We start from the raw sequence: 23,603 nt of genomic DNA, 5'->3' as shown, positions 1-23,603 counted from the left end.
AAAGAGCTCTTACTGTAGCTCACCAACAAAATGAGATGGAGTGTAATTATCCTACAGCCATGTAATATGTCCTCTGAAACCGAGCTGAGTGACTCAAACTGTCTTTCTTGTAATTGGATGGATGTTCTGATTGTGATCGATAGCTGTTTGACTGTACCGATACAGATCCTTTGGGTATTAGAAGATACCGTTCTTATTATAAAACAATAATCCTATTTTTCACTATGTAAATTAAAAAACATAGATGCTCACTATTATTTACATATTGTAATACACTCATTGGCTTTGTTGTATTGCCATTGCAATGCACTGCACTAGTTTTTCTCCTCTCTTCTGCTCTCTCTCTGTCTCTGTATGTGTGCTTGTGTTTCACGATGTGTGCCCCCTCCCACGCACGTGGAGTTGAGGAGAAACAGGTGAACTGAAGGATGTTACTTGACGTGACAAAAACTCAATATGTTGATGTTTAATAAAAGCTTCCCAACCATGGCTAACCCTAAAAAAACCCAAAAATATATGGCTACAGTTTGTGTGCTGTTACATTACAGTTTAGTCAGAAAAAACTGCCTGCTGCTGCAAAAAAAACTGCTGACCATCTGTCTTTACCCCTCTCCGTGATACATGTGCTTCCTATACAGCTCTAGTGGCACAAGACACACAAATATAGACGCTATCATGAAATACGTGCACCTCTAACTGCTACATCATTTAGAAAGTATGCATTAATCATTGTTGACAGTATTACACTGTGTGTCCTTATTTGACAAAATTCTTGTATAACAAAGAGTGATTTGTCACCTGTTGATTTTACACACTCATTTTCAGTCTAGCACGTATGATTGGTGTGCAGATTTTTTTAAGTAGGTGTTAGCATTTTGGTGTTTTGGCACACGGGCATCATGCATCATTCATTGCAAACTAGTAATTATTGTCAGATTACATTTAAAAAAAAAAAAAATACAAAGGAAATACAACCAATTAATACATTTGGCAATAAGCTGAGAAGTGCATTTGACTTAGCTCTTAGGAAAGGGCTGTTGTCATTGTAGGTAACTGAAACCATGGTGTTTCTCTGACTTTAAACAACATATTTTTGTTGTCCAAGCCTATCCATGCTGTTACAGTTAGCCACGGTCTATGCCATTATGAATATAGCACGTTATGCAATTAAAAACAAACAAAAAAATTCCCCCTAACTGTTATCAGACCAGCAATTATACTGCATATAATTTAGACTGGAAAAAAAACTAACAGTTTATGTATTTGTTGCATAAAAATAATTTCCAATGCCCAGGTTGCTTATTAATTTTTTTGTTATTATTATTATTATTAAAGCAGTGGCGTGCTAATGCTTCCAAATCCCCTGCCTAACATTGCTTGGATTATATGACAATGACTGTGTCTGTTATTATGAAAGTGGAACAACAAAGGGGAAAGGAACAAACACAATGAACAAAGTTAGACCAATATTAGCTTTCTTGAAAAAGTGCAAAGAAGAAAAGAGATTTGGACTGTTTTATTGCAACAATCCTTAATAACAATGAACACCGTAAGCAGAATGTTTACAGATAATATCTATTTACCTAAATTAAGAACAAAATTAGGGTTGAAAGACATGTTTTCTTATCTGTGTAAATGCTTTTATAGGCACAACTAATGAATCTGAGAGAGGGTGTGAGATCAAGCCAGAAGTGTTCATAAAGACTCCTCACAGGCACTAATCAGAGGGGGGAAGAAACACTGAAAAATTCCATAACTAAATGTCAGACGGTGCTAATATGGGGAGCTTTTTATCCTTTATTAATCAGGTGTGTGTGTGTGTGTGTGTGTGTGTGTGTGTGTGTGCATATATGTGGAGGTGTGCACTGGTAAAATGAAATGCTGTTCAAATAATCACAAAGGGAGGATTTTTCCTGGATAACAAATAAAGTAGCGTCCTTGCTTCGGTGTCAGTTAATCTACTGGGATTTAAAGGGGAAAAAATAAATACATTTGAAGCAATTTGTCCGCTCTTACAAACGCTGCCATTAAAGGGATAATGATGAGACTGTGTTTTTTTTCTGTCAAAAGAAAAAACGTGCATGTTTACTTGTAATGGCCTTCGGCTTTCTGTGGAGAAGCATGCAACTGCTAAAAAATAAAGAGCAAAGTCAACGCGTTGAGATCTTGCTTTGACTAAAAACATATAATCACTCCCTACCTGACTCGTGCACCAAAGTTTTTGTGTGTTTGAGGGTGTGTGATCACAACTAGAAGAGACTCTAATTGGCCAAATCCAAGCTTCCACAGCTTTTGCTAAAAATTGTTGACAGTAGGAGGAGTCACGTTCATTTAAACACCTCTAGAGAGGTCCTGTCCAACCACCACCACCCACCACAGACACCTACTGTACCTCTAGGGGAAGAGAGACAAGGAGAGAGAGTGGGGAGGGAGGGGAGGAGGGAAATCAAGAGAGAGAAGAAAAGCAAACCAAGAGCCATAAGCTCCTTGAAATGAGCTTGTTGAGGGGTGAGAAACGGACAGACCGAGAGAAAGACATGTACAACAAAGACAGGGGGTGGAGAAGGACTTATGAGAAAATTCTCCCGCTCGGCGTGTGTAACGAGAAGTGGTGAGTCTTTGCCAGTTCTCCCCGAGCGCTCGGCACTAAATGGAGTCAGAGGACTGAAACAAAACTAAAACAACGCACTGCAAGTGACAAGAGGCATTAAAACGAGATTAAAAGGAGGAAGGGTGACAGCGCGATGGAAGCCAACTCTAAAAAGCATCGATTCAGGAAGGGTCGGAGTGCCACCTTCAGCATTGATGGCTTTAACATCACCATAGGTAAGCTTGTAAGCAACAAGCAGAGCACGAGCAAAGGTTAAGTGTGTTTGCAGGGGAGCCCGAAAGTGTGCGTGTGTGAGTGGAACAGATTATATGGGTGTGTAAGAGAGTTCGAGGCAGTGCAGTGAGGCGTTCGGCACCAACACAGAGACATCGTTAAACACATCATCACATTTCAGCTTCTCTGCACAATTCGACACATTAGTCCATTCTGCTGAAGTTGCTGCTTGCCTCTGTACACCATGGAAACAAGGGGACTTCAGACTAAAGCTGTGTGCAGCTGACGTCACCAGGAATTCATTCTATTGTCTTGACAACCAGAGTGTTAATGAACTTATGTGCCACTTGCCTTTTTTAGTTTTCCCAGGACTTGTGAAAACTCCAGCAGTATTGAGTGTTGATGGATAGTGAAAAATGTCCTGAAGATGTTCTGTGGTGTGTTCCCTTAGAAGACTTGTGTCCTCAGATAACATGGGGGGGAGTTAAGGAGAATAAGTTTGTTTCATACACAGCAGTGTTGACCTTTTGTCATGTGGGAACGTGTTGTGATGAGAAACAAAAAATTGGTCATTCTCAGTCTTGCAGTTTGGTAAACAAAGTGAATTAGAAACTCTGCGTAGAACTTATATATAATCATTTGTCATACTTACTTTTTATGTAAAGCTGAAAACACGCAACACTTTTTGTGGCACCCCTATCGGAGCTGTCACTGTTTGCACTAAGTGTATACTTATGAATTCAATATTCATTTTAATTAAACCTGCATTATGGAATTTTCCATTAACAGTCGAGTAGATGATTACTTGGAGTGTGGTCGCCTGTGGAGACAAATCCACTGAGAATTGTAAGCCAACCTTAATACATGCCCAAGCTTAGTTATTATTGTTGTTATTATTATTATTTTTGTACAGCCTGCAACTTTGCTGCCTGTGGTTCATTCTTGGTTGTGTTATCCACTTGCTTCTTAAGATGTATCCCTGTAACCTGGCCAGCATCAAACTACTGAGGAATAAAATGATTAAATGGTGGACATAGTGGTGCATTTAGCAGCTACTTCAAGTGTCAGTAGTAGGAATGAATGCTGGACTAACCGGTTATCACGTGGTGGTGCTATGTGTAAATATAATACTGTTTGTTATCATGTTTGGCACAAAAGCTTTATAAGGGTAAGTCTTTGTTACAACTTTTTTTGTTGCCTCCTGCTAGTTAAATAGTTGTTTTCTAACCGCACTAGGTAAGTTTCCTCATTACCTTAATGAAGACTTTAAAACCTCTTCCTTTTTGATCTTTCAAATTTGTATATACATTCATTTAACTGTACATTTTAAGTTTTTTCGCTATGAAGGAATCACATTTAAGATGACGTGCACAACAGGAAGTGCTTGCATTATGAATACAATGCACAGCGGTACATTGCCTATTCTGGACATTTCTGTCCAGTTTGGAGTGTTTTTTATGCAAATCTTAACACATCTTAATTTACCTTCTCCTTACTGTTTGCGTCAGTAACAACCAGACCAGTGTGTGCAAGTTTAAAAACATTGAGATGTTAAAATAAAATCTAACTTGGGTTGAACTGGGAACATGAAGATCTTAGTGCCTTAGTGCTATTACATATCTATCTATTCTTTGTTTCTAGCACTTGCATTTTGCTGAGTATATGATCGAACGTTTCAGCCTTTAGACTGTCACAGAATACAAAGACAGGAACAGAGAAGCAGTGAATGATTTCTTGATGATTTTTTAATAGTGCTCAAAAGTACCCTAAAAGATTTTATGATCCCACAGATAAAAGACTTTGGATTTTCCGCTTACATTGCTGCATCTTCTTACCTGTGAAAACCTGCCTCAGTCACATGCCCCAATATCATGGCCAACTACTCACAACCATGGCAGTTGTCATGGTAACCTACAAGTGTCACAATCAATTGCTCACTGGGTCGAGGTTTCAGTCCGCGCAGCAGCATTTTACCAATCACCTCCTCTGAAGCGTGACTCCTAAGCGCTGGTCCTCATTGCCTGGCTGGACTCTTTTGTTTTCTCCTTTATTAAACTCTGAACCTCAACTGTAGCTGACAGCCACTGCTCAGATTCCCACTGAGGTGTTTTGTCAAGTTTTAGCCTTATTAGATTTGTTATATTTCTGTTGATGTTATGAGTTTCATGTGGCCAAAGCCAGTTTTAACTTTGCAGCTCATTTGTGAGAGTGCAAAGCACCAGGACTCTTGTTTTTATGCACACATTTTGTTTTTGTTTTTTTTGTTTTTTTTCTGTTTCCATTTTATTAAACCATCTTTTCTCTTCCTTTTTCTCTTCTAATTGTACCATTCAGTTTGTGTCTGAAATAGTGTCTTTGTCAAATAGTCTGGGTGCCAATTTTGAACAAAGCAAACTTCTACTGAAAACAAAAGTAGCAAATGCTGACAAGCTCCTTTGTCCATTTCATATTAATAGCTGTTATAAAGACTGTAGATCCATGACATGTGATTCTTCATTCCTAGTTCCTATTTTTTTCCAATTATTCCCCAAACATTTTTTATAACGATTCAGAAACATCCATTCTTGCGCATTTCTTGCTGCAGGATAATCACTATATAAAAACCTATGTTTTTTATAATCAAATTCAAATAACACAATAAAGACTGTTAAGTTCAATACACATCTATCTAAAACAAACACATAATTAGTTTAACTTTAACATCATGAATCAACTTGAATCACATATCTATCTACAGTTAAACTGGAAAAAGACACACTTTTTGTAGTTTTACCTCTGTACACCACCAAACTGTATTTTAAATCAAACAGTCAAGATGTGATTGAAGTGCAAACTTTCAGCTTTAATTCAAGAGGTTTTTACAAGAATTTGACATTAAATGTTCATATAGACACTTTTTTTTATTTTAACATAGTTCCCCATTTTCAGAGGCACAGAAATAATTGGACAGTTAACTGAACAGCAATTTCATGGTGAGGTTTGTTCCCTTGTTATTTTATGATACGTGAAGCAGACTTTCAGTCAACTTCAGATCAAATATTGACATATTTTTGCTGTAATTTTAAATATGGGGCCTGAAGAGATGTCAGCGCCAGTGAGAGAGGCCATCGTTAGGCTGAAAGAATTAAATAAATCTATCAAAGAGACAGCAAAAGAAGGAGGAGAAGAAGGAAAACGCTAGCTAGATCAGCAACACCAAAACCCTAAAAGACCATGGAACTCATCTAAAGTGCATGATGACAGAATTATTTCCATAGTTTTGAAAAACAACTTCACATCTGTCCAAGTCAAGGACACTCTTTGAGTGTCAGGCATGCCATTGTTTAAGTTTACAGTCAAGAAATGCCTAGGGATGGAAATACAACAAGGTGCACACCACTGATTACACCCAAGAATAACAAAGCTACAATAGACTTGAATAGACAGGATATTTGTGAAGGGCACAGGGCTATATTATCTGCTCTCATCCGGCCAAATGCTGTAAAAATGAGCGGACTGAACTTCACAATACAAATGCATAATGACCCAAAGTCTTAGGCAGAATCAAACAAGGAGTTTCTCAATGAAAACAAATGGGATATTCTTCAATAGTCAAATCAATCACCTCAGCAGCAGCCCATGCTTTCACTGGCTGTTGTAAAAGCCTGGCGGAGTAACTTAAAAGATGAAACACTGTATTTGGTGATGTCCATGGATTCATGCATTTACTCACTTTCATCTAAATGTTATAAACAATCGTTATGTTTAAAATTATAATATTTTCAGGGGTTAGGATGGGCTTTAATGACCTAGAACAGTGTTCCTGCACCTTCAGGTAATGAGCAATTAAATCTGATAGGCACACTGATACATATTACCATCAAGTTACTTAGTTTTCCTGTGCTGCAGCCTGGCATTGCTCTCAGTGACATCATGGAGATATTGGCTCAGTAATAAGAAAATAATGACATTACATTTAGGACTGAAAGATAAAATAGCAAAAGGACATGTAGGATTAATCAGTGAACAATATCAGTAACTAATAAAAAACATAAAATCTTTGAAACTTTCACTTAATTATTTTATTATTATAGCTGCAACTGTTTCCAATTCAATATCCATCAACATAGCTTTTTTTTTTCCAACTGTGACCTTCAGTTGGATAAGTGGAAGAAGATGGATGACAGGATGGATGGATGGATCGTACAAGGTGTTCATTAGTCACAATCTTTTTTTTATGGTATTCTGATTGAATGTTGGGATGATTGAAGCATTTCCTGTGAGAGAAACTGACATGCCGCCCATATACCTAATGAAGTTTGGATAGACTGAATCATTGTAATAAATATTCTAGCATTAAGTGAGACAGTGTGTGGGTGTTCTATTTAATTGCTTTTGCGAACTGATACATGTCAAAATTACGTAACAGATAGAAATCAGCCAACACACAGTTTGACACACAAAAAGCAGCAGTCCTCATTTTCCAGCTTTGGCTCCTCTTTGTCTAGATATTTGCTAATTGTGAAGCATTCAGGCTGAGCTGCTTATGTGCAGCTTTGCATATAGGAGAAGAAAAGAGAGACGGAGAGAGAGACACGGGAGAGTTCATTTATTTATTTTATTCCAGCCTGAAGTGCAAATAATGTACATCAGTATGTAAACACTGAGTCATATTTAAAAGTATGATGCATGTAATGTAATGTATATTATACATTTTGTATGAATTAGCCTACCTCACTTAATCAACATAGGGAATATCCATTCATTTTAAATCCTATAATTTTTCCCTTTTTTAAGTAACTATAATAGTGATGGTAATAAAATATATTATCTTTTGTCTTTAAAGAAACAAAAATTCCCAGTGCTAGGCCTGGACAGCTTAAGGCCAACCTTTATTAGACTGAAGGAAACCCTGGCATATCTTCAAAGACCCTTTATCTAAAACACTTTTTGATGTTGCATTTGTGTGTTTTTTTTCTGACTATTTTAGTACCTTGAACTGCCCCCCTCTCCTAAATGCCTTCCAGGATAGAATATTTGAAAATGTGCTCAGCTGTTAACTTGCTCCGTGATGACTAGCTCTTCACTCTGCCTTCCAGAGCGATCGACTCTTGACTTCTGATGGATGTCGGACTTCATATCATAAAAACCACCTATTTTCTAGTATAACACTACAACTGGATGATAACGGCACCTCTCACTAATAGTTTTTCTTGCTTTCTTTCTATAATCTGACTTTTGTTTTTCATAGGGGTAAAAAAAGAATTAATGAAAGATAAGAAAAACATCTAAAACCAGAAGGGCATATAATCAAACATCAGTGGGCACAGTGGTGAGGTTACAGACAGACTTTATGCAGATGCTTATTTCTGTTTCCATGGTGAGACCGTAATGCCATTTTGCTATGTTCTTTTTTTTCTGATGACATTGAAAAATTGTGAATCCTTTTCTGCAGCTGGATCCTACGTTTTCCCAGCCAGTATTCGCACCACCTTGATGACTGACTCTTTCTCTGGTATAGACTGTTTTCATAAGCCAGGTGACCTTTGAAAACTGAACTTTATTTATACAAAATGTGTGGATCTTCTTTAATTTCTGTGTGACTCTTAGGTAATAAGTCAGTCTGTATAATGAATGTTTTTGGGGTTTTTTTATGCTGCTAAAGCCTTTCCTTTATTAGTGCTTTATACAGCAGTGAGCTAGGAGATTTCCAGGAGGATAGTATAACAGACCATGAATCCGAAAGTAAGATTTGATTGAGTTATAGTGTTGTTTATCAGAATTTATCCAAATCAAATCACAGTGAGTGCATTATGATTAAAGCTTGTTTGGTAAAGTTTGTTCATTGTGAAATTTAAAAGGCATAATAGTTTGAGTGCTCACAAAATTTGACATGTTCAGCTTCACTTTTCACTCCAGTGGAGCAACAAACATTATTGAGCTTATATACAGATAAGAAGGGGATACAGGGGGGATATATATAATGTCTGTAATTTTCCATCCATCTTTTCCAGTGAACCCCTCCTCACTGATGACAGTTGACAGACTTTCTAATTCAAAGTGTGAATCCATAGAAAAAAAGGTGCCAGCAGCAGCGGTATAACATGATAGTGACGTAGTTTTAGTAATACCAGATAAACGATCGCATGCATATGAACTTGACTGATAACCCATTCTTAGTCCATATAGTTTAATGTTATGTCATCCCACCCTTTGCAGATATAGCAGCTCCAGGTCTTCTGGGAAAGCTTTCCACAAGGTTTAGGAGTGTGTTTATGTGAATTTTTGACCATTTTTCCAGAAGCACATTTGTGAGGTCAGCCACTGATGTTGGATGAGAATGCCTGACTCGCAGTCTCCCCTCTAATTCATCCCAAAGGTGTTCTGTCATGTGGTCAGGACTCTGTGCAGGCCAGTCAAGTTCTTCTACGCCAAATTCACTCACCCATGTCTTTATGGACCTGTCATATCGGAACAGGAAGGGGCCCAAACTGTTCCCACAGTTCCCAGGTAGAAGAATGAAATTGTCTAAAATATCTTGGTGTGCTGAAGGATTTAGCGTTTTTGCTGGAACTCCTGAAAAATAACCTCATACCATAACCCCTGATTCTCCAGACTTTAAACTTGGCACCATGCGGTCATACGTGTCCACTGCTCTAGAGTCCGTTGGTGGTGTGCTTCACACCACCGCATCGATCCATAGCAATGCTATGGATTGTGCTTGGTGATGTAAGGCTTGGATGCAGCTACAAGGCCATGGAAACCCTTTCCATGAAGCTCTTTACTCACTGCTCTAGAGCTAAACTGAAAACAGCATAAAGTTTGGAAGTGTGTAGAGATTGACTCTGTTGAAATTTTGTGACCTCTGATTGTGGAATATTTAGCAGTGAGGAAAATTCATGACTTGACCTGCTGCACAGGTGGCATCCTATCATGGCACTGCTTTTCCACCATATAACCAGAACAGTAATTTCCATCCACTGTTTGCTCTTCTTGTCATATGTAGTCCAACTTGTGAGCACTGTGTTGAGTCATTTGTTTACATTTCGGTCGCAACATCAACAGCGGCTAGTGTCTCCTCCTTCACAACCTGGTTGTACTCAATGGGTGTGCATTGAAATATAGTTTTATCCACCTTCAGCGGAAACAGCTTTCTTGCATTTTTAGCAAAGAATTTCACATTATTGGAGGTTGTTTAAGTAGCTCCCTTTTTATCTCTTTTAGACACTTGCTCTCGGACATGCCCGAGCTCGTTTCATTGTTTTACACACTAGGGAATGTAAATACATGGCATTGCTATAGCAATGATATCCCAGTATGACACTTTCATATCGAATAAAACATTAGACCAGTACCAGTGTGGACAGTGCGATGTGACACAGCTCCAATGCAGACTTTTGACCTACTTTTTTGGAAAACAGCAGGATGTAGTGAAGGAGAGTGAAGGTCAAGTGGAAAAACTAACACTGACAGTGTCAGTCCCATTTACCTCACTGGTTAGATGAAATGTAGTGACCTATTCACCACCTAACAGACTTGTGCTCTGTAAGCAAATGGAAAATTAGCGCTGTGGTATTTTGTTCTTTTTCTTACACTTTTTTTACACTCACTTTGGAAATTGATGCTCCATATATGTCCTATAATAATGTCAGAATTTTCTCAGAAATTTTCTGCAAACACTTAAAATGTCAAATTATAGCTACAATTAATTTCAGCTACTGTTAAAAATTTAAACTGGGAATATTTTCATTACTGGCGACTCATATTAATCTGACCAGCTGCCACAGGTCCTGCCATTATCACAGTAAATATTGCTGCCTAAAGTTGTATTTTTATAAAAAAAATTAAAGTGTTATATTAAACAACAAAGGGGATGGAAAAAAACTAGATATGGAGTCTGTGTTCACTGATGTTAAAGGTCTAAAATGTCTGCTGTTAAAACTGTGTGTGTTTCAGCATAGACAAATGGACATCAGAAGGGTCATTTTAGTGACTGTGAATTTGACATGGTTGTTGGTGCCAGATAAGCTGGAGTATTTCAGTAATTGCTGGGATGTTCCTGTGCAAAATCTCAAAGATTTACATAGGAATGGTTTAAACTACATAACTGATTGTGCCACTCTCTGCACAACAGCTGCAGTCAGTCATTTATCATAACTGGCAATGAGTCTTTCACATGAATTTTGTGCCACTCTTCTTTTACAGAGTTGTTAATTTAGCCACATTGAAGGGTTTTTGATCATGAAGTTTGTGTTCAAGGTCATACCAAAGCATCTGAGTCAGATTTAAGTCCAGGTTTTTTGAGGCCACTTTATTGGCCATTGGTGTTTCATGGTGCATAAATGTGCTTGAGCTTCAGAGAACAAATTGATGGCTGGACATCCTCCTTCAGGATTTCCTTGTTGAGAGCAGAATTCATGGTTCCATCATGTACAGCAAGACCTTGAAGCAGCAAAGCAGCCCCAGACGATCACATTACTGTCACCATGTTTGACTGTTCTTTTTATGAAATGCTGTGTTTTACACCAGATAATCCAGATATTTTTTGGTAAATGTGAGATAAGCCTTTGCGTTCTTTTTGGTCAGCAGTGACATTTTCCCCCAGTCTCTCTCTTATTGTTGAATCATGAACACTGACCTTAACTGAGGCAAGAGAGGCCTGCAGTTCTTTAGATGTTGTTCTGGGTACTTGTGTGACCTCCTGAATGAGTCGTTGATGCACTCTGGGAGTAATTTTAGTAGGCCGGTCACTCCTGGGAAGGTTCACCACTGTTCCAAGTTTGCTCCTTTTGTGGATAGTGGTTCTCACTGTGGTTCTAAAATTTCAACACTGAATTGTGTATTTACAGGTTATCTTGTTCTAATATTAAAATTTGTTTGATGATCTTTAACATTTAAGTGTGATAAATATGCAAAAATAAAATAGAAATCGGGCACTGTATGCATGCACTTTATGTTGTTTATAGAGTGATTGTTTGTGAGACTAGCTTTAGCAGAGTGAGGAGGAGAGTAAAAGTGGGTGTCTCATGCCAAAAGCATGAGAGTAGGGTTGTTTGTGAGACTAGCTTTAGCAGAGTGAGGAGGAGAGTGAAAGTGGGTGTCTCATGCCAAAAGCATGAGAGTAGGCAACAGTTTTCTGTTTGCTTTTACTGTTTAGGGCATCATCCAAAGAAATCATGTTTGTTAGTGAGCTGAACAACGCACAAAGATGTGGGAGAGACATATGCACAGTTGTAATCTTGTGCGTGCCTAACTGTTCTCGTCTAACTGTTCAGACTTGTACAGTATCTAAATGACTACTTGTACACAATGTTTCTGATGCATAAATGTTACTAGATCATTGTGTATTTAGCCTTAAAGTGATTATGGTGTGCATTTAGATATGAAGCTAGCATGTTCAGATGCTGGATAGGAGTGCATGTCTGAAAGATGCTTATATGGGTTTAGTTAAATGACTAATTTAAATAAAATCCGTCATTTGTGACTGAATTTCTCACCTACCTTAAATTAAATAAACTGGAAACAAAACACATTTTGCTTACTTGGAAAAATAAGCAACATTTTGCCAGCTAAAATCCAAGCACACATCTGCGATTTTCTCCTCTAACTACCCACTAATGGTCTAAAAGTCTCATGATCAAATGGGGTTTTACATAAATGGCTGTGTTGGCTTGTCCATCCCCAAGAACACATTTGGTGGAATAAATTCATGTAACTACCCCTAAATTCAAAATGAGGCATTAAAATATATTTTATCTTTTGCAGGAAGGAAAAAAATGAAAAGATGGAAATTTGAAAAGATGAAAAACACTTCATACAGAGTAAAACAAACAATTGATATAGGGTAAAAATCAAAAAGATTAGAGGGGATTTGTTTCACTGTGTTCTTTAGTCTCATGAGTCCATGATCCACTCATGGCTACAGTGCTGAAACGTGGAACACTGACTTTTGCATCTAACCTTGTTCATATCCTTAGAGTTCCTTATTTACAAGGGCGGATAATCTGATTAACACCAAAGGCCAAAATCAAACAATGCTGTTTATATTTGTCACAGGAAGCTGATGATGAGTTTTATTCACCTGTTTTGTTATCTAATAGAAGTAGAATTTCATGGAGGCCCACAGAAGTCCAAATGCAGCGTTATATCCCACAAGGCCATGTCTAAATCGTTTATCCTTCAGTTGCCCATGTTGATTAACAGAGCATGACGTTGTTGTAAGCAAAATAATACACTAGGTCCCAAAGCACAATTAGACACAACAACAAGTTTATTTCAAGACACAGTTGTTCAACTGCAGACTGAATGATGAAGAGAGAAGAGTATAAGAAATATCTCAAGACTTGAGTTCTTTAACAAACACAAATGAAACTCTGTAGTCAGCTGGTGATGACAAAATTAGAAATGCAGTCACTGAAACACTAATTGAAGGTTGTTAAAATAGTGTAGATGATAGTAATTATTGTAGCAGAATATAAAAGATTTTTCCTGCTGCTTTTTCAGGGTAACGAACTAATGAAACTTAAATTACGTGAATTAGCCTTAATTTTAAGGCAACTGTGAGTTTGTGGTGTACTAGTTGCATTGGTGAACTTGTAAGATACTCTTTCATCTCATGGTATTAGCAGGTGAAAGGTCACTTACATTCTCATATTGTTGACAAATGCTCTAATAATGCGACATCCTTCCTCAGGATTCTGGAGTGTGGACGTTAACAGGTTCTGTAGCCGAGTCTTGAACATGTCCCTGGTGGGTTTTTTTTTTTCCTTATGTAGGTCAGATAGTGGGTCAATGCCTTTCGCTGCTTCATAATATTGGAAGGGATGCAATTTGTCAGCAACTAAGATACCATCAAACATCTGTGCAGTTCTTCTGATAGGAAATTTTAGTCATTGTGTACAAATGTAGTTTTTGAATTGTAGCTGTAGTGAAGAAGTAAACTCCAGTACACTCAGACTATTAATGGCTTTGTAATGAGTTGTGTCAATGTTATATGATGACCCTCTATGCCACCTCCACAGTAATGCAATAACGTAACCTCTAACTTCCTTCTTTTACTGTGGAACTTTTGCAGTACAGCTAATGACATTGGGAACGTTTAAAATTTGACTTACAGACCACATCTCAAAGGCATAAAATTATTTCTTGTTAAAACCCAGGACACTGCAGTCCCTTAAGTCTGCATATATGTGCTCCATTAGCCATGTAATTGGGCAACAGATCTTCTAGTTATAGGGGTACTCTTCTATTAGTGGGACAAACCACTGTTTTTATTGCTGTAAGTCAAACCAACAGGGGGCAATAAATAGATTCAAATTCTTTAATAGAGATGAAAGATAGAATCACAGTAATTTTTTTGTTATATTTATGTTCATATAAAAAAATTAATACAACCTTCTGATAAGGCACCTTGAATAATATATGTTTTTTTTTTAAATTTATCTGTCATGATTATGTGACAGATGAGACCTGGAGACTTGGGACCGCCCCTGGTGGGCGGAGCTGGTCTTTGCTCCTTTCATAAGCGCAGGTTTGGGCAATTGGGTATTCCTCTGCAAACCTGAAGCTGCGAGTGCTTGGTACAAGTTGGGCAAGTTGGTGTTTCTTAACTTCTGTCTATGAAAGTCTGATACGGGTCTTCCCCTAAACTTCTGTTAGAACGGTGGGAAACATTGCTCTTGTGAGAACGATATAGTGGACTTCATCGCCACTGACCCACATTTATTAGGGTGTGACACGAACTTGTGGACAGAGTACCGAGCTGCTGCTTTGCCAGGTGGATTTCTGGCTGCGGGCAAAGGACCCGACACATCAGTGTGTTTTAATTTGTTTTAAACTGGAGTAAGTCGACAGACTGACTGCTGCGGCTGTCGATTGTTTTGTTTTTGTTTTTTAATTTTTTCTGTATCAGTAGGCACCACAGATATTGATTCTTTTAGTATTTTAACCCTTTTTTTATATGTTGTCGCGAGCGGTGAAGGTGCTGCAGGGAAAACAAATCCTTTTTTTGTCTTGCCGCTTTTGCATGCACAGCGGTGGGCCTGAGTGAAGATGGCACTGAAGATTTTTTGTTTCTATAGTGTTTTGCCCATTTGGGGTCATGTGTGAGTTGCCGTCCCTTTTTAACCTGTGTGCTATGTCGATTTGTTCTTAAACGGTTCCCTGCAGCGCTTGTCCTGTCTCACGGGCAATCATACAGTTTTATCGTTTTTAATAAGGTAAAGCTTTTTAATTGTTTTTAGGTGCTGCTGTTTTATTTTGTATTAAAGATTAAACTCTTCTTAACTGACGGTGCGCCTACGGCTCTGTCCTATTTTAAATAGGTACCTACCACAGGTCACAATTAGTTAAAAGCGCCTTGTAGCAACACCTTTCGGGCCACCAGGTTGTGAAGTTCAGCTCCCTGAAGTTTTAGTATGGAGTCTGCTAGCTCTACATGTCTACGGTGAGAAGTGTTTTTAAGATATTAATAAATATCATGTTCCACTTTGATTATCTTGTATCTGGTTTTAAATGTTAGTATGTGATTAATAAAGCATATGGAGTTTCTCCATTTGTAATTACTCATTATATGAACAGAAATCTAGTTTTAAGTGTTCGCAAGCTCTTTTGAAAGACCCTTGAAGATCTGCTGGAGTGGGATGTAAGCAATGTTTTATAAATTTATAACTGTTTAGTTTTATAATGTTTTATCCATGGTTCTTAAAGAAACCAATTTAAAATTGGGCCTGCAAAAGCAGAATTGTTCTGACAAAAGACAAAAAAACAAAACAAAAAATAAAGCAAAATGCCCGAGAACTCACTCATGGACCTACAGTGGTTCATAAAGCATGATGGCTGCTACTGTAAATATTTTTCAGCTTTCCAAATGAGCAGTTCTCTTAGTGAAAAGCTTTACCTAATGAGTTAAATTCACATTGATGCACTTAACGAACTCACAGAACTGCGGCGTTACAGAATAATTGTGCTGGAGAACAGCCAGAGTTATTGATTGTGGTGAAGTGTTGGTGGACCTGAGCTGGGTTGAGCTGCAAAGCCCAGAGCCCTTCTCTTACAGCGTTAGTCCTGCTGATAACAAAATGAAGCAACCTGTAAAATAATTAACTTTTTGTTGTTTCATTTCATTTATACTGTGTTGATAATTTGGAAATTACTTTAAAAAGTTGTAGTTGTGGGCCAGCTTGCTGGTGAGGTGGTTACCACTGTTGCCTCAGAGCAAGAAGATCCTGGCTGTTAATTCTTCCATGCCCTCCTGAGTTAATGAATACATCACATGAGGCTTGGTCAGCAGTATGCTGCCATGTTTATGTGATGACATGAATGAATTTAACATAGCTCCTGGCTGCCTGTCAACTTACACTCACTGGCCACCTCATTAGGTACACATTGTAGATACTGGGTTGGACGCCTTTTTGCCTTTAGAACTGCGTTTATTAATGTTTATGGTACAGAAAAAGGTGCAGGAAACATTCCTCAGTCCAACTTTATAACATCACACAGTTGCTCCTTTGTTGGGTGCATATGCATTATGTGAATTCAGGTTGTAGTGTTTAAAGCAGGGGTCGGCAACCCTGGGCACGCGTGCCACACCTGGCACACGAAGGGTTAACTAATGGCACGATGGTGATTTTTCGTTTTTATGGGCTGATGGGTTTTTTTTTTGTTTGTTTGTTGTTGTTTTTTGTAGCGGTATAAACAATGAAAGGTGGTGGATTGGCCAGATGCTGGCCGATGTATAAAAATAACTCAGTTGTTTGGTGGTGGCTATGGCGGAGCTTCCACAGAGGCCAGCAGGTGGATGAGGGAAGGGGAGGCAGGAGGAGGAGAGACCAGAGGCGGCTGCCCCGGTCCGAGTGTCAGGTGAACTGAACTTCAGGTAAGAAGTTATGACCTGCAGTCTATCTGGGTCAGATATAAACCAAGTTTAGGTGGAGTTTATTTTTGTTGTGCTGACTTTTTACAGTCAGTACAATAACTTGTACTGTGTACTAGCTAGCATGACGGAGTTACTATACAGCTGGGTGGGTGCTTTGATGTTACTGATAGTGAACTTTATTTTATTCATAAGGTTAGTTAGTAGAGTTGCCAACCATCCCGTAAAAAGACGGAATCGTCTCATATTCAGAGAAAATATTACGTGTTTCGTATTGAGGTGAAATGGAACACAGTTTGTCCCGGACTTCAGCTACAATGGAAAAAAGACAGAAAGCTGGAGTTATTCTGCGTCTTCATGCTGTCAGCTGCCTCTTCTTCTCTCATTCTCTCCCCTCCCTCTCCTGTTGCTATTTAAATTATGAAATTGATCAATGATCAGCTGATCGGCTTTTCTCTCTTGTTTGGTTACCTCCCGCTTCGTGCCAGAAACAGGAAACCAGCGGCTGTCGCGCTAAACAACTGCAGCACGTTTAAGCTTGATCAGCTGTTGTTAGAATTTATTTAATATTAATTTCTAGTATCAGCTGATGTTTGCTGGAACCACAGCTGTAAAAACTGCTGGTCATGATATCGGTTTGGTTATCTGGTGAGAGGGAAACATGAAGATGAAACCAGGAGATGTCCTTACTGAATCATCAGAGCTGAACAGGTGATGGAGAAACAGGTTTACCTTTTAGGTGACATGGATGAGTTGAAGGGAAGTTATGAACTGTTTCTAAGAGACAAATAACACCAGGATCCTTTTCTGTGTAGCTGACAGCTGGTAACTGTGCAGGGGCGGGTCTAGCAAAGTTTTGCCAGGGGGCCAAGTAGGGCATTAACAGGGAAAGGGGGGCACAAAGAAATAATTTCTTTCTTATTCTCATTTAAAATGTCAAGCTTTTAATAAATAATTATCTAAATTTTACAACCAAAGTTTTTATCTTATGTAAAATAGAAATCATAAATATACCAACAAGACAGTGTTCATCACTGTCACAACAGCGTTTGTTTTCATTCAAAGGCTTTATGGCTTTTCCTATAATACCTGGTGGGCCGGTCTCTAGTCAAAATGCCCGGGCCGATTTTTTTGTCCCAGTCCAGCCCCGGGCACGACACGCAGTGAATTAATCTGAGAAGGTGCATTAAAAAATAAGGGGTGCACATCACAAATTAGCTCGCATAGACACATTAGTTGACACATTAGTTGTGCCGCTTCTGACGGTATCTTAGCTAACAACCCCAACTATCAGATTCAACTTGTAATTGGCTAAAAATAACTTGCTAGCTGGCAGTTTTTTCAAGCGATGTTGAAATTTCCAATTTCCGACACTTCAAAAGCTTCAGGAGCTCTCCGCTCAGCGCAGCATCAGCACCACGTAAACACATGGATACATCCGAAGACTCGAGACAGAATTCACAATGTGTTTTCGGGATTTTCAGGTGTATGGACCAATGTTTTCTTTTCTGATCAAACCAGAAAGCTTTAATGAGGAGCTGGATTTGACTCGCATTAACTGGCTGGACACAGAGGACATCGAAATGCAGCTGACTGAACTGAAAACCTCGACTTGAAGTTTGCAGAACTACGAACGCAGCTGGAATCCATAGCTGTGCGTGTTCATGGAGCTTGCATTTTCACCTGCTGGACATCACTACCTGACAAGGTTAACTGTCTTCAGAACATTGCAGGGACATTATTTACAGTATTTGGCTCTACATATCTGTGTGAGCAGATTTTCTCTCACACGGAGAGTGTCCTCAGGTAGCCGTCTGAATGCTGGACACTCGGAGACCTGTGTCTCTGAGTGGGAGACCAGAGATCACATTAACATGTGTATCTCTGTATTAACAAACATGCCATATTGGCCCAGTTTATTTTTCTTATCATTGTTGTGATGAGACCATAAATAGCATTTGGATTTTCTGTGTTACAGTTCATTTGCTGTTATAGAGTTTTTGTTATGAATAAAAAGTGTCTTTTTTTTGTTTCATTTTTTGTTGTTATTTGCTGATAGCTGCCAAATATAAAATATAATATTTTATATTTGTATATTGTATATATGTTTATATTTGTATATATTGTATTTGTATATAATATATACAAATATAATTCTATAAAGTTATTCTATATAGCGTGTAACTGTTGATATAGAGTGTTATTAAATTTATTGCTAATGCAATCATATGGCACATTGACTTCTGAGGAAATTCTCATCATCAGAAAGGTTGCCAACCCCTGGTTTAAAGGATACTCAGCTGGTACTAAACGGTCCAGAGTGTGCCAAGAAGTATCCCCACATCATTACACCACAGCCTTAACCACAGCAGCCTTAACCACATACAAGGCAGGATGGATCCATGCTTTCATGTTGTTTACATGTTGTTTACATCCAGTTCTGACCCTACGATCCAAATGTCACACCAGAAATCAAGACTCATCAAACCAGGGAATGTTTTGTCAATTTTCCCAAGTTTTACTGAGCTCATGTGAAACTCAGTTCTCTGTACTTGGCTGACAAGAGTGGCACTCTGTGTGATCTTCTGGTTCTGTAGCTCATCTGCTTCAAGATTTGGCGTATTATGTGTTCTAAGAGCTTTTCTGCATACCTTGGTTGTTACAAGTGGTTATTTGAGTTATTATTGCCTTCTTACTAGGTTGGAGCAGTCTTGTCATTCTCCTTTGACCTCTATCACAAGCAAGGCATTTCCACCCAGAGTACTGCTACACCCTGGATGTTTTCTCTTTTCAGACCAAGCACTATAAACCCTGCAGATGGAGGTGTGGGAAGATCCCAGTAGATCAGCAGTTTTTGATCACCAGCAACCATGTCACATTCAAAGTCACTTAAATTCGCTTTCTTCTCACTTTTGATACTCACTTTGATCTCCAGCAGGTCATCTTGAACTTGCCTACATGATTAAAAGTTGCTGCCACGTGGTTTGCTGATCAGATATCTGCCTTAACTGGCAGTGGAACATGTATAGCTAAGGATGTAGCTAATGAGTGTGTTCTTCACTACCATACTGTGCAAATATGTTTAAGGGACTGTTAAAATTCCAGCTGGGCAAAAGTACAGAGATAGCATCAGCAAATACATGAAAGCATTAAGTCAAACACCTATTCACCACAAATATACTATAAAAAATAATGTACTACAGATACTGTATGTACTAAACATCTTAATCAAAGCGTTTGGCTAAAGAGGTTTCAAGTTATCATTCTTGATGCACTATTTTAACATTTGTTGAATTATTTATTTAATTGTTTTTCCTTCTAGTGGCAAATGAAGAAGACAGCTCAGCAAGACCTCAGGCCAGTTTTGCACGTAAGCATCACCATTGTTATACTTCATTGTTATTCAACTCATCACATTTCCATCCATCCAAGTTTTTGAGATATTTAAAAAGAGTTCTGACCAACTCAATAAAATGAATATAAGAAAGTGCTGAAAGTCTGCTCTGAAATATTTGCAACCACACTTCATATTTCTTTGTTATTGTTATGACAATAGATTTTCATAGGAAGTCTTTTCTGCAGAGATAATTTAGAGACAGTTTGGCCTGACCAGAAAGTAAAAAAAGGGTTAAAAAGTGTTTTGTAAATAATAGAGACTTAAACTGAAGATAATTAATAATATGTTATAATATATTTGCAGTAATGGATTTCTTCATGCAAATGTATGGATGTTGGAGTGGTTAATTAGCTGAAAAAGACCTATAACTGAGCAAAAAAGTTGCCTCCTCTCCTCTTAAGTAAGCGCACTGGCACTAATGACAATCATCCACATGAGGGCAGTATTACAGAGGCGCTGAAATCTGTCACTCCCTTTCAGTGAAACGTACTCCTGCAGCCAATGCTTCAATATCTTTTGTGAAACAACACCTTGAAACAAATTAACGGTTTATTCACTGTATGAAATGACTGTGACACCAGCAGGATTTTGTTTTATTTAGGCTCAAAGTCCCAGAGTGCTTTGTGGAATGCCATCACTGCAGGGATGGGGATCAAAGGCAAAGAGCAGAAGCCCCCCCTGAATGACCCACGGAGTCCTGAAGAGATTCTGGCCGATGATCTTCCTGCAGCAGATGAACCAGATGCCACAGAGAAAACTGCCATCAGGTTTGCTGCTGTCAGAAATATCCCAGTAATGATGCCAAAACAAGTAATGCTCATTTTATGTTAATTATCATGAAATGCATCCTGCGTGGTGCTACAGTGGGACATCAGCAGCCATGTTCATCTTATTATCTTACAATGTGGCAGCGTGCACCATCAGGCATTGCTCTGTATTTTGTATTTGTTTTCTGTTTTTGGATCAGAATGAACTTGAGCAGGCGATATTTAAAGTTGAACCTCTTCAGGTTTGTTTTTTTTTTTAATGAAGAAGATAATCTCCTGTCTGACATTTAGCTGATGCACACGCATACGCATGCATACTCACATTTACTCTGTTAATTGCTATATAAGGCTGCTGACCTCGAGGGACTTGGGCGTGATTGATTCTACCTTGATAACAAGGACTTCAAACTATCATTAACATAATTTGTTGTCACTTTTAGAATATTGCTTGTCTTTTAACACCTGATTCCAATTAACCTTGATGGCCCTGGAGACTGCAATATGTCTCAGGTGGAAATAAGTAAGCATTTGTCAGAGGATACTAAAAGTGCACTTTAGTACTTGATAACAAGATTTTAATAGTACAGAAAATAGACAGGGAGTTATGGCCAGATGATTTTCACTTGTTTTCCCAATATTTTGGTCTAGCAAGTACTCACAGAGATCACAATTTTACAATTTATCGGGTGCTCAGTTTGTGACTTCTCAAATCCCTCAAGTGTTGTTTTCGGGTTTTCCTTCGTTTCCAGTCTGCAGTAACAAATGCTTCCTCTCCAGCTCTTCTCTATGTTATCTCAAATTACAGTGTCGTTGTTTTCTGCCAGTCTCCCCTGGAACACAGATCCCTTTTCCAGAGCAGGGTGGTGACAAGGAGAAAGTGATTTTCCACTTGACTGGACATAGGCTAGTCCTTTAGTTAAAACCTATAGCTCAGATTAAAAAAGAAAACACTGGGGCAGCTGAAAGCACTCCTACCTTCCATAGAGGAAACATTTGTCATTTAGCCATAGCTTTAGCCTCAATCAGAGTGCGGGAACAATTGCCAAGCATGAGGCTGTTCATCCTTGGCTGAAGATGAACAGTTTGCCTATGTTTTTCAAGAACTGGCAAGGGAATGATTCTTTTCAATGGCGCCAACAGTTTAAAACAAATAAAATATGCTAGGAATTACTCCAGTCTTTTTTTTGTTTTTTTACTAAAATGTGTTGGCTGGTGAAATAGTGATAGCAGGTGGTGAATGTTAGCTGTGGAAAAGGGCAATGTTATGCTTACAATGATTTATACTGTTCAATGATTACCTTTGTCCTGATCCCACTGACAGTCAGGGGACGTCTTCGGCCATGTCAGCTGTGGTTAATACAGGCCAAAACTGCAGGGAGTCACAGGGATATACATCTTAATGACAACTAGCCAGATTATGGCACAGGGTGATTAAATGACACTGGAACTAGCAGCAATCCATGAAACGATGTAACTACAGTGTCACCTCCGAGGCCGGTTCTGGCCGCTATCCTCCGGGTGATGATAATTAGATTTATTGGAGAATAGAGCAAGATCACATGATGTTTAACAGGAATATTGACTGTCATAAACTGGACTTAGTTGAATATAATTAAATTGTTTTCTAGTCAATCCCGCAGTTACTTGATTACCTGATTTTCTTTTTCAATCTGAAAGGTCGCCTGGTGCTTACGTGGCTGCTGTTGCAACTGGCTTAGGATTGCAGTTTACACACAAACACACACACACACAAACTGGGAGGACTAAAACACAATATGGAGCCATTAGTATATAAACACACGGTGACTCATCTGCTTGGCTGGTGCCACGCTGTTTCTTCTGTTCATTATGGAAACCATATTCTTTTAAAGCGCTGGCTACCAATTGAATAGATAGTAGTTTGCATTCATGCAGAGGGGGAAACCTGTGATTTTTATGCAGAATCAAATTGTTTTGTCTTTTTTTTTTGATCCTGCAGAATTTGCCATGTCAGAAGATGATAGATTGCCATTGCATTCATTTTCCTAATTGCTGGAACTTGATATATGCAACACAAACACGATATTAGTGTGCAGGAGTTTCTGAACCATCATTTTGATCAGCACTTACTCTCTATCTGAATCAATAGTTTCTTTAATTGATTGACTTTTTTTTCTTTTCAAAATTACTGCTTTGAAAGCCAAATCTTTAAAGAGGTATGATACAAAAAAGCCATTAGGATTATTTTGTTATCGTCCCATAGGAGGAAGAGTGAAAGATTTTGGGAAGAGGTTGTTATTCATTAGCTAGAATTGCCTTTTTATTAGAAACTAATTTCCATTATATCTTATTACACTAATGGTCCTTTGAGATTTAGTGCTAGATTTATAACTGTGCTTTTTTTTTTCTTCTGAACCCCCTTTTTTGATAGTCCTTATGGATAGGTAGTGACTGATAGGAATGCACTAAAAATTCATGTCAAGTCTATGTTTCACCAAATGAAGGCACTTTCAAAAACAGCAGAAAAAAATGATAAATAGAGGGTAGTGAAAACGATTACAAGGGTGGCTAGATGCTTACCAAATGATGAAAAAAACAGAATCAGCACAGACAAACATTCAATAAATGTACACATGCAGCCAAAACCTGGACAGACACTCTTTTGAGGTCCTCAGTGGGATTTGGCAACTGCTTAATTGGATGCTGTTCGCTGCTGTGAACATTGCACAGCTGATTAAGGTGGCTGTCTTCATCGTGCCATCCAACAGTTTCTGAGGCTGACCC

The 23,603-nt window shown here is 38.5% G+C and overlaps 1 protein-coding gene across 2 annotated transcripts in view; it reads left to right on the top strand.

The window, feature by feature from the left end:
- Positions 1-2,407: 2,407 nt before the first annotated feature.
- pde1cb (phosphodiesterase 1C, calmodulin-dependent b) overlaps positions 2,408-23,603 on the top strand; it is a 91,496-nt gene continuing 70,300 nt past the window's right edge. Inside the window, exons 1-3 of one of the 2 annotated variants that reach the window (XM_084911618.1) lie at positions 2,408-2,826; positions 19,999-20,046; positions 20,675-20,840. In XM_084911618.1, coding sequence (XP_084767744.1) covers positions 2,745-2,826; positions 19,999-20,046; positions 20,675-20,840 — 296 coding nt within the window. In that variant the 5' untranslated portion in view covers positions 2,408-2,744. The remainder of the gene's footprint in view (positions 2,827-19,998; positions 20,047-20,674; positions 20,841-23,603) is intronic. The other variant, XM_084911617.1, reaches the window with a different exon arrangement.

Source organism: Perissodus microlepis, chromosome 18 (assembly GCF_051167445.1).
Source record: "Perissodus microlepis isolate ML-2025 ecotype Zambia chromosome 18, ASM5116744v1, whole genome shotgun sequence".
Taxonomy (NCBI): domain Eukaryota; kingdom Metazoa; phylum Chordata; class Actinopteri; order Cichliformes; family Cichlidae; genus Perissodus; species Perissodus microlepis.
Note: the sequence above shows the minus strand (reverse complement) of the source record. Positions and strands in the feature narration are given on the sequence as shown.